Consider the following 14,183-nt stretch of genomic DNA (forward strand, 5'->3'; position numbering starts at 1 on the left):
CTATGTTATTGTTTTCTATGGTTTATTTCCTTTCGAATGATATGCATAACATGGGTAGTTATTGTATAGGACAAGAGCTTGAATTTGAATAACTCGCCTTCTTACCCATATTTCCAAAGTGACACGAATATATCTGTATCATTGTATTACGTATGATGTATATAAGTAGTATATATGTTCTGATTGTGACATTAGTCGTCTAGATACAAAAAATATGGGACACATTTTTATGTTGCTAGGTCACTATAGTATTATAGGTGATTTGGGTGTATATATATGTTTATACATAATATCATGTATATATGTATATATATCAATAAAAAATATTCATTTCTTACATCAGCCAAAAGCAGATTAGGCATTTCATTTTCGAGATATGTACGTCAGCATTACGATAGCCTAAATATCAACCTCTAAGAATGACTGGGGTATAGATAAATTGTTATCCCAACCTCTTACTTTAAGTCCCACCGGCAGTAAATTCCGAATAAATCTAGGACACCAGTGAGGGTGTGGGACATGCGCCATTTTTTGTTTATATGCTCAACCATGTCCGGTAGGAATGCTATTGTTCAATGCGCCGCCTTGTGTATAGATAGTGCCCCGCTTTATGCACGTTAAACTTCCGCTATAAAAACTCAAGCAGGTTTCTGCAGGTAGCTTAACTCTATCTCATTGACTTGCAGAAAAAAAAATGTGCGGATTTATTGAGCAAAACATGTATCAAAAAACGTACCGAAAACGAATCACCGTATTTACCCCCCAAAAAATATTTTAAAATAATACCGATTTTTAATCTGATTTTATTTTCAATTATTTATTTCCGAATCATAATTCTGCAATATAAGATGACTTTAAGTTAAATATAACAAAAGTAAAAAGGATACAAAATGACCAATTTTAAGAAATTTTAGAAGATTTTGCATCTGTCAAAGCAATTTTGTTTAAAAAGGAGAGCTGGATAAGGAAGTTCAAATAATTCAAACATTTGGGAGCATTACTTGATCCTATATGCTTGATTTATTGCTATTTGCCTACCGTTCAGTGGCAACTATTTGACAATGATGCATTATAACAATTATACTCATAATCGTCAATAACAAGTCCCGTTTCGAGCATGCATATTACATGCCTATTCATTACTGAGAACGTACCCTACCTTGTGTATCGGTTCTCTATTATAATTGTCAGAATTTGAAATTAAATAAAAGCTATGAAAAGCTATGATCTTGAATATGATTTCAAACAGCGATGTAAGAGTTTTGTCATAACTACTAAGTTGGGTCAATCTCTGTCTAGGTCCATTTTGCTACTTTTTTTTTTTAAAGTTCATATTAAGACAATGTTTTTTTCGCAGTAAACTAACTTAGGACAAGACATGCCTAAAAATCAAACATGGATGACAATTTGATTGAATATAATTTACCTCGTTAATGTTGTGAAAGAATTAATATTAAAAAACCTATCATCTATCATATAGACAGTCACGTCATCGATATCGACTGCATTTTGTTTGGAGTTGAAACACACTTCCTACCCAAGTTGTTAATAAATGTTTATTCAGATATAAATTTTCCAATTAACATATATAATAAGTTAACAGTCAAATAACACATGCATCATTATCGACGAAAAGAGAGGTAACTCCACATTTATTCCAACATAACTTCGGGAAAATTTGAGTATCTCTCTTAAGGTGGCACGGTAGTATTTCCTGGCCCATAAGGGATAATGATAGCCTTTTTAGAATTTTTACCACTTTCTAACACTGCAAAAAATTCTACATTCACAGTTTACTGAAGTACTTTCATTTTACTGTTCAGAAATGAATTTGGATATGTATCATGACCGTTTCCTTTTTTTGCTATTTTTAAAAACCTAAGGCCACTAGTACTTTTAGGTCTTTTATGGTGCAGTTTATACAAAATTTAAAAAAATTCTCAAAAATTCATTTTAATCTGTATGTAAAATTATTTCATATTTTTCTACACCTGATTCATCACTCAGTTTGCTAAAGTATGTTCAGTTGAGTACTGTATTTTTTGTCCAATCACACTGTTTAGATACATTTACCTAAGTAGGGTACACAAAAGAGCAACCTACAATCTGGAAAGCAAATACTACCGTGCCACCTTAAACACTTAGATGAAGATGATGATGATGCATGGCTGATTAACGTCCAGCGGCAATTAAAATGAATATTCAGGCCGAGAACATGTTAATGTAATATGAAAATTAACCCTGCTTTGTACTAGATCAACACACTGAGTCGGATTTGTAATGTGCTTGTAGGCAGACATGTAACCTTTCCGGGACATATTTTTCTGACTCCAATCCAACAAGTCTTTGCTATTAATCCTTAGTGCCACGTGCTTAGTGAGGAAGCACAACATACCAATTATAATGTCTTTGGTTTGCCGTTACCTGAATTCGAACCCACGACCTCCTGCACTCAAGGTAAACGCGCTACCTAGGCGGTCTGAAGCACTTAATGTTTAGTCTGTATTAAAAGAACACTTTGTGTCTTATTGTTTGTTTGTTTGTTCTTTTTTGTTGCTGAATGCCTATCTGATGAGTCGAGCCAGTTTACACCGATTTGTAAAGTTCATAGATGATGAGTAACATTTTAAAAACAATGCACTGCTTCGATCGGACAAGTAAAGTGGATTTTTTTTTATTTTAAAATAAAAAAAGTTTATTTCTTTCATCAATTCACAAGGTGATGTCTGATGTACCCTTATTTTGACAATTTTACCTATTATGTGTGTTTTGGTCACGCACCGTTGTAAATATCATGAAATTTGACGCGACTGTTATACAAGTGAGATGTTAAGCGCTATAAAAACATGTTCAAACTGGGACTATTATAATAGTCCTAGGTTCAGTCCACAATATGTTACATTTTAAAATGCCTGTACCAAGTCTGGCAGTTGTTTTCCATTCGTTTGATGTGTTTTATCATTTGATGTTGCCATTTGATTAGGGACTTTCTGTTTTGAATTTTCAGTAGTTTTGTGATTTTGTTTTTAACACAATTTGAAGAAAAATATACCTCAATCTGTTAGTCAAAATAGAGTACCAAAAACTGCTATATCGAAAGAAAGAATCTTTGATACCATACAAAGGCTAACGATAGGTAACCATAGAGATTATTTCTCAAGATACCTAGCTATATAAGGTATAGAGTACAGACTGCGACTGGTAGCATACTAGGATTCTTTCAAATCTGATAAATGACCTTATGTCGTTACATGAACCGCATTTTTTTCTATTAATGAGAATAATCTATTAACTACACATTATAAACTCATTAACTTTAAAATTAGTCAAAACAATTCTTGAAACACCATTTGCTAATTAATCCGGGTCAGCCTTTTCCCGCATTAATTTTAGCTCCATAAGATTTTAATATTTTTAGTCTACTTTGGTCCTTGACTAATGCTCTTTTTGACTAACAAAAAATTCACCGAAGTACATCCTCAACACTTCTATCTTAAAACCAGTTGTTGGCATGACTCAGGTTAATATGTTATATTGATATATTTTTTGATGGTATAATACTAAACCCCTAACGGGGGGAAAACTGTGCTTGATATTCATATGATGAAAACATAATCTTTCTATCAGTTTAATTGAGGTCTAGAGCTGGAACGTCAGTTACTGCTAGTAGTCTTTTGTTAGTTTATGTATTATTGTCTTTTGTTACCTATTCTGACATCTGACTCGGACTTGTGTCTAACTGTGCGTATTCTCTTTGTAAGCGTAGAAATCATACAACCTATCTTAGGCACTATACATTTGTTATTAAAAAATATTTAGATTGCGTTAATAATATTAAGGATGTACTTAGTAAAGTATTTTGCCTCATATTTCTGTGTTTTTTTCTTTTCACATAAGACTTCAATCTACGAAATTTCAATCCTGGAATGTATCTATGATGAGTTCATCATGTTTATTGACAATATATAAATAAAGAAACAAAAAAAGCAAAAATGATAAATGAAGGGTCTTCGTGCTTGTTTTATAATATATATAAAAGATATAAGCCATGGTTGTGATCTATTTTCTATTTCTTGCAAGAATAGGGATTTCTTGTATCACACTGAACGGAGTGTGATACGAAACAGTGATACGGAAATTTGCTGTAATTTGGTTGGCTCATCGAGTATCACAAGACGATGTTATGGCATTTTTCATTGGCGTTTCGTTAGGTCAATATAATTACTGTCTTTCAAAGGTTAAGACGAATCAGTCGGATGTACATTTTGTCCAGAACAACATACATCTAAGTGATTGCTTCAATAATAGACAAAATACTCACACATTTCACCTGACAAACTTCTTTATGTCAAATTCTATTACATACTGAAGCGAACAAAAGTCTTAAAATTTCAAATGTTGAAGTTTGACACTGGAAAATGACATATCGGTATGACGTCATACTAGAATTCGTAAGCCACTAAATCAATATTTCGCGGAATTCTTGAATTAACACATTAAGAGTGTTGACCGTAAGATAAACAGGTTTAACAACTTGTGAAAATTGGATATTGTTTGATATCAACTCTCGTGATTTTATTGAGATACTAATAATAAACATGCCGAAGTCAGTGGTAGTATATTGATATTAGAAAACTCGAGTTGTTATCTTACGATGTCCCATTTTCACCTATAGTTATACTTTTATTAACCGGATTTTTGTGACAAAAATGTCGGTTATTGATTTGGGGATGTACGGCGGGCGGGCGGGCGGGAGGGCTGGTGGGCGGGCGGCAATCAAATGTTGTCCGTGCATTAACTCATGAACCGTTCAACCAAAGCTTTTAAAATTTTAATATGTTATTACTGACAACTATACGAAGGTCAAGTTCAATAATGGCGATTTTGACTTTTACCGTTCAGGAGTTATGGTTCTTGAAAGGCGGCAATCAAATGTTGTCCGTGCATTAACTCATGAACCGGTCAACCAAAGCTTTTAAAATTTTAATATGTTATTACTGACAACTATATGGAGGTCAAGTTAAATAATGGTGATTTTGACTTTTACCGTTCAGGAGTTATGGTTCTTGAAAGATTGAAAAATGGAGTTTTCAGTCGTGTCCGTGCATTTTCTCATGAACTGTTCTACTAAAGCTTCCCAAATTTTAATATGTTGTTACTGATGACAGAATGGAGGTCAAGTTCAATAATGACGATTTTGACTTTTACCGTTCAGGAGTTATGGTTCTTGATAGATTGAAAAATGGAGTTTCCAGTCGTGTCCGTGCATTTATGCATGAACTGTTCTACCAAAGCTTCCGAAATTTAAATATGCTGTTACTGATGACAAAATGGAGGTCAAGTTCAATAATGACGATTTTGACTTTTACTGTTCAGGAGTTATGGTTCTTGAAAGATTGTAAAATAGCGTTTCCATTCACGTTGTTGCATTTACTCATGAACCATTCAATCTAAGCTTTTCAAATATTATTATTTCAAAATGTTGATACTGATGACAAAATGGAGGTCAAATTTGATATTGATGATTTTCACTTTCACCATTCATCAGTAATGGTTCTTGTGATATTGCCAGGACACAAATAAATGTAAATAAATCCGGTTTGCTGTCGTTGTGACAGCCTCTTGTGTTACTCAAAGTATGTCAATCAATCAATAATTCATTCACTGTCATAACATGATAATAATTATTGCTAGTTAAGCATACATAATTCATGCCTACTGTTTGTTGTCACTATTGATCACTATTGTTATAAATGATAAGAAAGTGAAATTCCCAATATAGTGATATGAGTATAACATTAAAATGGTAACATTTTACAATAACAATTTTGATTTTCTTATTTTCGCGGTTTTAGATATTGTATCATCAACTTGCAAAGCTTCCTCATAGCACTGATAGGCTCTGTCTTTAGCACCTGATATCTCATAGCATACTCCAAGTATTGTTATTGAATTAGATAAATCTGATATTTTAATTAAATATTTTCGTTTCACTGTTGAAAATAAATCACGTAAAGACTGTTGTCTGTTGAAAATATCACCAAGATGATGATAACATAGAAATCTCAGACAATAAGACATTATAACTGGCGGTATGTCTATTCTGTATTTTTCAACCTCTAGCTGTAGCTCTTTTGGTATTAATGATGAGTTCTTACAGTACCTGACATATCTTATTATAGCCATTTTCATCCTTTCATTTAATGTTATTGAAGAATGTACATTTTGACTGTACATGATTCTATGTCCGCAGCTTGGTTCATCGCATTGAAACACCATATCAGGTGAGCATCTTGAGAGAACAAAATCCGTTAGACTTAGTGCAACATGGAACTGTCCTGTTACATAATAAAACGATGCGTATAACAACCAACCCGAAACAGCATCTGTCCTTGTGCCGCATTGTAAATGTTTATGATAACATGTGCGTATGCTGTACCTGGTACCTTTTGTGTTTGGTGGCGGCAGTAGTTGTGCTATAATTTGACTGATTTGAGCATGATTAAATTTGCATACATCAAAAATAAATGCCGATGATTCGGACTTAATTAAAGATTCAGTAAATGAAAGCTTCTTAAAATTCGTTAAAATGTCTCTTTCTTGCTGTTCGATGTGCATAATCCTGTAAAATAGGAAGTCTAACATAGTTGAAGAAGATCCGATCTTTGTACTTAATAAACTGTGATTTTCATTTTCAGCCGGAAATAAATTCATTATCAATCCACTAATCCCGCCAGACTGTATACTCTCAAGTACACCTAGTAAAATCGTATTATTACTCTCATTTATCTTTCCAAGGAACATATTGTTTTCAGGTATAAAATAGTTTGGACAATAGCAATTGTGTACCCATGATATTAATTTATTCAGACAAAGTGAAAAACAATAAAACAATTTAGGTAATTGAAATGTGTTGATATCCTGTTCTTCGGAGACCCAGAATAAAGCCGTTTTCAGAAAGTATGAACACAATAACTCTTTGACATCATGGTTTGTGTTAACAATATGCTTCAAGGATAATTTGAGTAGACCGTAACACAATAGTTGAGTGAAATTAAAGGAGTGTACAAGTATTTTTTCCTGCACCGAAAATGACAATCTCCATAAGCTGCCGTCATCTGATGTGGTCTTGGGTCCTATTGGTACTATCAAACACCCGTTATTTATAACCTGGTCAATTACAAAATTAGGCGGCCATTGCTGTCGATGACGGTATGCCCATTGAAAGGCGTTGTTCGGTAGATATCTACTATATATGCAGTATACATAATCATATGTATTTGCTTTGTCTGAAAAGGATGGACCGTGTACAATTACCTGCTTATTTCGAAATGAATTCTTTATACTATCAAGAAAAAGGTTTGTTGATAAATACCACTTCTTACTGGTATCAGTACATCTACAATAGTTACATTGTTGTCGGGAGCATTTCTTAACATCATTAGTTTTTACAGCTATGAGTCTAGTAAATCCAGGATGATCAACATCTGTCTCCAATACACATATAGAATGTTTTATTGGGTGTTTGATATTCCTTGCATTTTGTACTACTTCAAACTCATGTACAACGTACATTATATCTATGTCACTGCCTGGTAAATTAAGACCTTCTGACAAACTTCCACTTGATATGTGTGGTCTCTGAGTCGGATATGCATTGTTGATCATATCTTTGATGATAAACAGTCGTTGTCGCGTTCGTATTTCTATTTCAGTACCAATTGTTTCCACAAGGTGTTCGTATAAGTATTTGTCCCTGAGGTCCTTTCCGAGCCAAAGCAAGTGATCTATAAAAGCAAATATATGTATGAATCTTTTAACAAAAACCGTATTCTTATGTTCGTGTATAGATATTATCTTCGATATTTTTTCCAAGCAGTATATCTTATGAGAGCGTCCATGTTAAGTGTTATGTAGAAGAAATTGACACCAAGCCTTGTATATGTTGACCTATGTATGATAATTTACAACCACAGCAACAGTACTCACCATGTTGGTTATTTCATTCTCGAAGTATCATCGGCTAAGAACTAAACATTGTTCCTTTTACAAGAACGTTCAGCAATCAGTCGTCAGGTCATATTTAGATATGTGTATGGCATTTGAATGTTAAATGTGTATATGCAATATCATTGACCTGTTCATTTCTGTACATCCACTCTATATAAACGTTTGAATTATTCAAAGCTCGAAGGGTTTTCTGCCGATAACCATATATAGACTTTTATACTGCACTCATTCTATTCGAGCAGTCAAAATGCGTTGATTGTATATTTCTATGTCATATACACTCATTGACCCGACATTACTTTTCCTCATGAATATTTAAATAGTAATAACCGGAACTATACTAGCTTTATTCATCAAGACATCTTCAACCTGTCTTGATGTCCAATGTAAACAACGAAGCGTGGAACGACTCAATCTCATTTCTGTAACTAGTGATGGAAAAACATATTTCACGTGTTATGCATCTGCTTGTCTTCACTGTATTAGATTGTCGTCGAAAAGGAGTACGACTTGATTTATAATGTGTCATTAATAATATCCGATTGAAATGTCTTATAAACTAAGAAATGTCCACGTAGGTGATAAAATGTTTAAAATATGCTTAAAAAAGGGACGAACGATACAAGAGGGACAGTCAAACTCATAAATCGAAAATAAACTGACAACGCCATGGCTAAAAATTAAATAGACAAACAGGCAAACAATAGTACACATGACACAACATAGGAAACTAAAGAATAAGCAACACGAACCCCATCAAAAACTAGGGGTGATCTCAGGTGCTCCGGAAGGGTAAGCAGATCCTGCTCCACATGTGGCACCCGTCATATAAATCATTATGTTTTATGCTAATGGTTGATATTTTGATCCATACTCAAACGAATTCGTTCACCATCGGATTGGTTTTGTGCTATAATATTACTCGGCGAGATATAAGGCCTTTTTAAAGGTTTTATTTCCAACAATTTAAATCAAATGAATAAATATACCACTATGAACAACAAGCATGTGTCCAAAGTACACGGACAACTCACTCGTACTATCATTTTCGTTTTATCTACATAAGACTCAACAGTAACGCTCGGATCAAAATACTTTTATAGCCAAAGAGTACAAAGTAACTCTAATTTGACATTAAAAGTAAAAAGATCATATCACAGTGAAAATGCGTAGTTAGTTTCAAGTTGACTGGACTTCAACTTCATCAAAACTACCTCGACCGAAGCTTTAATTTGAAGTGGGACAGACAGACGAACGGACTGACGGATGGACGAACGAACGACCGACCGAACGGATGCACAGACTAGAAAACAGAATGCCCCTCTACTATCGTAGGTGGTACACAACAATTGATTTTTTTTTACCGAGATTGCAGTATAAAGACAATGATAGTGTATTGACTTGACATATCAACGATATATGAATTCTGTCCTCATTTCCTTGTTTCTTAAGCCAAATCGTTATATCGTTATATATCGTATTGTGTAAACTTCCTTGTATATATGTCAAATGTCTCTATGGTCATGCTTTTGTTTGTTTATAGTCTATTTTTAAAACTGTGTTCATCCTTTGTCGTGACCTTTTTGGTGAAGCTGCTTTCTGTTTGTTGTGTAAGTTTTTGGTTATGGTGTTGTCTGCTTGTGGGTAGCTTATAGTTACATTTTAATTCATGGAAGATCGTTTGTACATTTTGATTACATCGAAACCAAGTATACAACTGTCATTGCCGAAAGTTTTACAAATTACCATGACAATTCGCCGTTTCAGAATCTAATGCATTCTGGGTAATGTTTTCAAAAGAGACACCAAAGCGTTGTGATTGGTTGAAAACGTCATACTGAATTGAAATTCAACCAATGAAGTGAGGTCATTTCCATTTTGAAGTACGAACGATAACATCTCTCAATAGTCTTTTAGATTTTGTAACGGCCTATTACCTGTATTACAGTCTGTACAGTTCTGTAAGTATTCCAAATACTCATTTGAAGATTTGTCAGGATATCTAAGATTAGTAATCCACGGTTCCTGTGTTTTCCTTCGATCTAGACAAGCCTTATACATCCGTTCAAACTGTTTGATTGTTAGTCCGAAAACATCATTTGAGATAGTCATCGCTCCATCTAAAGATTGTGAAAGTAAAGGTGTAAACTTCCGCTTACCGCGGTATGGAAAACGTTTTACACCGTAAATGTCCCAGTAGGTGACTTTTCTCATTGCAAATAAACTTTCATCGTCATCATTATCTTGGTTAATAGCGTTTCCATTCATGGTGCCTGTAAGAAAGATGGGATTACAAACATTGAATAAGAGATCACATGTCTTATGCATTATATTTAAAATTTCATGTTAGTGGTCAATGTATTAAATAATATACTAAGTATCAGTAAATATAAAACAAGTCCAGATCTACAGCTCCATATGTATTCTTCAAAATATGCTGTTTATAATAGGGAATCATATGTGAATAATACGTCACATGTTGCATCTACTGTATTGCTAATTACACATATTCATTTTGTGAGAATAACTTTTCTGATATGATCTTATAGTTTTCGATGACAACAAGAATGAATACTTCGTGTCTGATAGATTAAGCTGACCCTAAATTATCAATATGCACATCTCGTTAATCGATTAAGAAGAAACTTACCAAATGATTTGTTGATCAATTTATGTTTAACACCACTCTCAACACTTTTGTAACAGTATTTTTTTTCTGGTGGAGGAAGCCGGGAGTTCCGGGAGAGAATCATCGACCTCCGGTAGGCAAACTGACAATCTTTGTCAATTAAGATTGGAGTCGAGTGCACATGCTTCGTGCGGGATTCAAACTTTCAACAAGTGGTATACACTTGTTGCCTCACAATTTAATACAATTTAACGTTTTACAATTTAACAGGAAAACTGAAAGAAAGAGAGAAAAGTTGCCTGATGAACTCCAGAAGGGAAACACACGGTGAGTCGACAGAAAGAGCGTTTTCAACCATTCATGCTTTAACAAAGATTTATATTTTACCTTTTTCATTGGTCCGCTGGTACACACTTGTTGCTTCACAATAGTACTTGACTGATTGAAAAGTAGGGAAACTGTAACAAATAGTTATCAAAGGTACAAGGATTATAATTTAGTACGCCACACGCGCGTGTCGTCTACACAAGACTCATCAAGAAGAGAGAGAAGCTTCCTGGTTTAAGCATTGTTAATACTTTTACTGAGGCTATCTGATTTGTGATCAAAACTAAGATGGGTTGACACTTATCTAAAGTTTAACTCACTTGTATAAACAATAATACAAGGAAACTAATCTGAAATACAACGTTAGTGAATCATAGTTCGAAACCTTACTCTTGTCTTGACTTTCATTATAGACATTTCCCATGGTCATATGATAATCTGTCCAATGCATCTTAGTATTTCTTATCGTTTATAACCTGATAAGTTATTTTCGAATAAATATGTTTTCTGTTAGACATGTTATGTAATAGTTATTGTATTTGCATCAAAGGTTTCAGTTAAAAAACTGAATATATAAAAAAGATGACATTTGGTATGATTTCTAATGTGCCAACTATCCATACAAAAAATGTCAACTATTAAAAGTATCCACAATGTAACCGCAATTCATTCAACAATTAGCAAAAACATATACCCACAATATTATGATAACATGTACAAAATAAGAATGGAAAAAATAGGAAACCAATTGGGTTGTTTATAATACAACAACGAAGAAAATGCAATATATCAAGTGTATTTTTTTCTATAAAAAAGAAAATGGAAATTTGGAATGTGTCAACGAGAAAAAACAACCCGACGAAAGAGTAAACCAAAACAGCCGGAGACCACCAATAGGCAAAATAGGCAAAAAATTCCAAACCCGGAAGCGGATTTCAGCTGGCCCTAAAACAAAAGTGTTTACTAGTTCAGTGGAGATGGACGTCACACTAAACTCCTATAGTCACCAATAGGTCTTCAACACAGCAAAACTCCCAAATCCGGAAGTCTGTCCAGTGCACGCTGTTTTGTCGATACTGTCAACATCGCAATGTCAACTTTATACTGTTGTTATTGTGTTTACATTGTATTCTATATATATGTTCTATACTTTGTGTTTACATTGTTTACATCGTATATTCGTGATGTTAACAATGTCGTGTCAACATCGTGTTTATGTTTTATATCGACTCTATAACTTTCTGTTTACATCGATAACACCGTTTACATGGTTATGTTGACAATATCGTTTATACATAATTTACATCGTCAACATTGTATAAATAATGTGTACCAAATCTATACCTCTATTTTTACATCGTTCACATCGTATACATTGTGATTTTGACAATATAAAAAAAAATGTTTTTTTAATCATTAATAATATTAAATAAAGTTTGTGGATTACATGTATACAGTATGCATTTTTATGGTTTTTTTTTTTAGCAAAAAATCTTTAAAAAAATGTGATGTTATAGCTCTAATTTGACACAAAATAGTGTCAACAGAGTTCATATGGCGATGTAAACAATGTAAACAACATATAAGAGTTAAGACAATGTAAACGATGCTGACACACCATCGTGTTAACATTGTATACATCGCGGTGTTAACGATGTCAACGATGTAAACATTATATAAGGGTTCAAACAATGTATACGATTTTGACACAACGTGGTGTTAACATTGTATACATCGCGATGTAAACAATGTAAACACAATATATTTTCTAGATTATATACATCGCGATGTTAACGATGTCAACGATATAAACAATATATATAAGGGTTCACATTGTAGATATTGCGATGTCTACAATGTTGATTAATCGTCGTGCACTGGACATGAATGCAAACCCGGAAGCGGATTTCAGCTGTCCCCAAAGCAAAAGTGTTTACTTGTTCAGTTGTCCTATACATATACATGAACTAAAGTTTACAAGACTAACATAGGCCAGAGGCTCCTGACTTGGGACAGTCACAAACAATAAACTTGTTTAGCGAGATCTCAACCAAGCATGCAAATATTCACCCATGCGAAGGTCAATAGCGAATAGGACAAACCTTATTACATTATGAAAATACTCGCTTGATCTTGTTCCTAAAGATCCAAGATAATAAAAATATGTCGCTAGGGAGTTGAATAAGACACACATCCCATCCTGCAACCAATTCAATTTGAATATATCATATAAAGTTTATGTTTAATGACATACACCACATAATGTAACATGTGCTCGTTCACTTAAAGGTATGCTTCTTAGATTAATCTGAATTCAAATTTAATTTCTCAGTTAAATTGAAGTGTTTATTATTTTATGGAATAGAGACTAGTGAATAGTTAATATTTTGTATTTCTTCACTCAGTAAACGTATATCATAAAAAATGGTTCCATATTTGACATTATCAGTTTGACATGTTTTCGATACGTACACGATGTACGTAATTTCCCAAAAACATTAATGGCGGTCAATTTTCATAATATCTGAAACATTCAAGTATCTTGTGTCAGGCAGGGATAAATCCTACTTTGTAAAGAATCACTCTGATTCAAACTTAAAATTCTCTGAAACTGACATTATCAAGATGCTTGATTTCTTGATTGACAAAATATTTTTCAACAGACTGTCGGAATTCCAATTGAAACAAGTTGTGCCCCTCTTCTTGCCGACTTGTTTCTTTATTATTGTGAGGCTGACTTCATACAGGCACTTTCTATGAAGAAAGATACCGTAGGCAATATCCTTTTACGTTATGTTCCGCTAAATAGATGTCGTTCTCTCACTAAATATTACAACATTTGGTGGCTATGTTGAACTGGAGATAACGGATACTACAGATACATCTAAGTCTGCCTTATATCTTGACTTACATCTAGAAATTGACAATGAAGCTCGGTTGAAAACAAAACTCTACGAAAGATGATTTCAGCTTCCTAATTGTGAACTTTCCATTTCTATGGAGCAATATTTCAGCAGCGTCTGCATACGGACTACATATCTCACAATTAATAAGATATTCCCAGGCTTGTATTTCCTATCATGATTTATGTTACTCATAAGGAAGCTATCAAACCAAGAGGTCTAAATGGTGAAGTTGAAATCATTCCTTAGTAAATTTTCACGGACGCCATCACGAGTTTGGTTGACCGTTATAATAACCATTTCACAGATGATAT

General features: G+C 33.6%; 1 protein-coding gene across 1 annotated transcript; it reads right to left on the minus strand.

Moving 5' to 3' along the window:
• Window positions 1–5,814: 5,814 nt before the first annotated feature.
• On the minus strand, window positions 5,815–11,153 carry LOC139494273 (uncharacterized). The gene is made up of 4 exons (XM_071282442.1): window positions 11,027–11,153; window positions 9,948–10,283; window positions 7,386–7,787; window positions 5,815–6,338 (listed from the first exon to the last, which is right to left on the minus strand). The coding sequence occupies exons 2-4, from the start codon at window positions 10,276–10,278 to the stop codon at window positions 5,815–5,817; spliced, it is 1,257 nt and encodes a 418-aa protein (XP_071138543.1). The 5' UTR covers window positions 10,279–10,283; window positions 11,027–11,153.
• Between the last annotated feature and the right edge of the window lie 3,030 nt (window positions 11,154–14,183).

Source organism: Mytilus edulis, chromosome 11, assembly GCF_963676685.1.
Source record: "Mytilus edulis chromosome 11, xbMytEdul2.2, whole genome shotgun sequence".
NCBI lineage: Eukaryota > Metazoa > Mollusca > Bivalvia > Mytilida > Mytilidae > Mytilus > Mytilus edulis.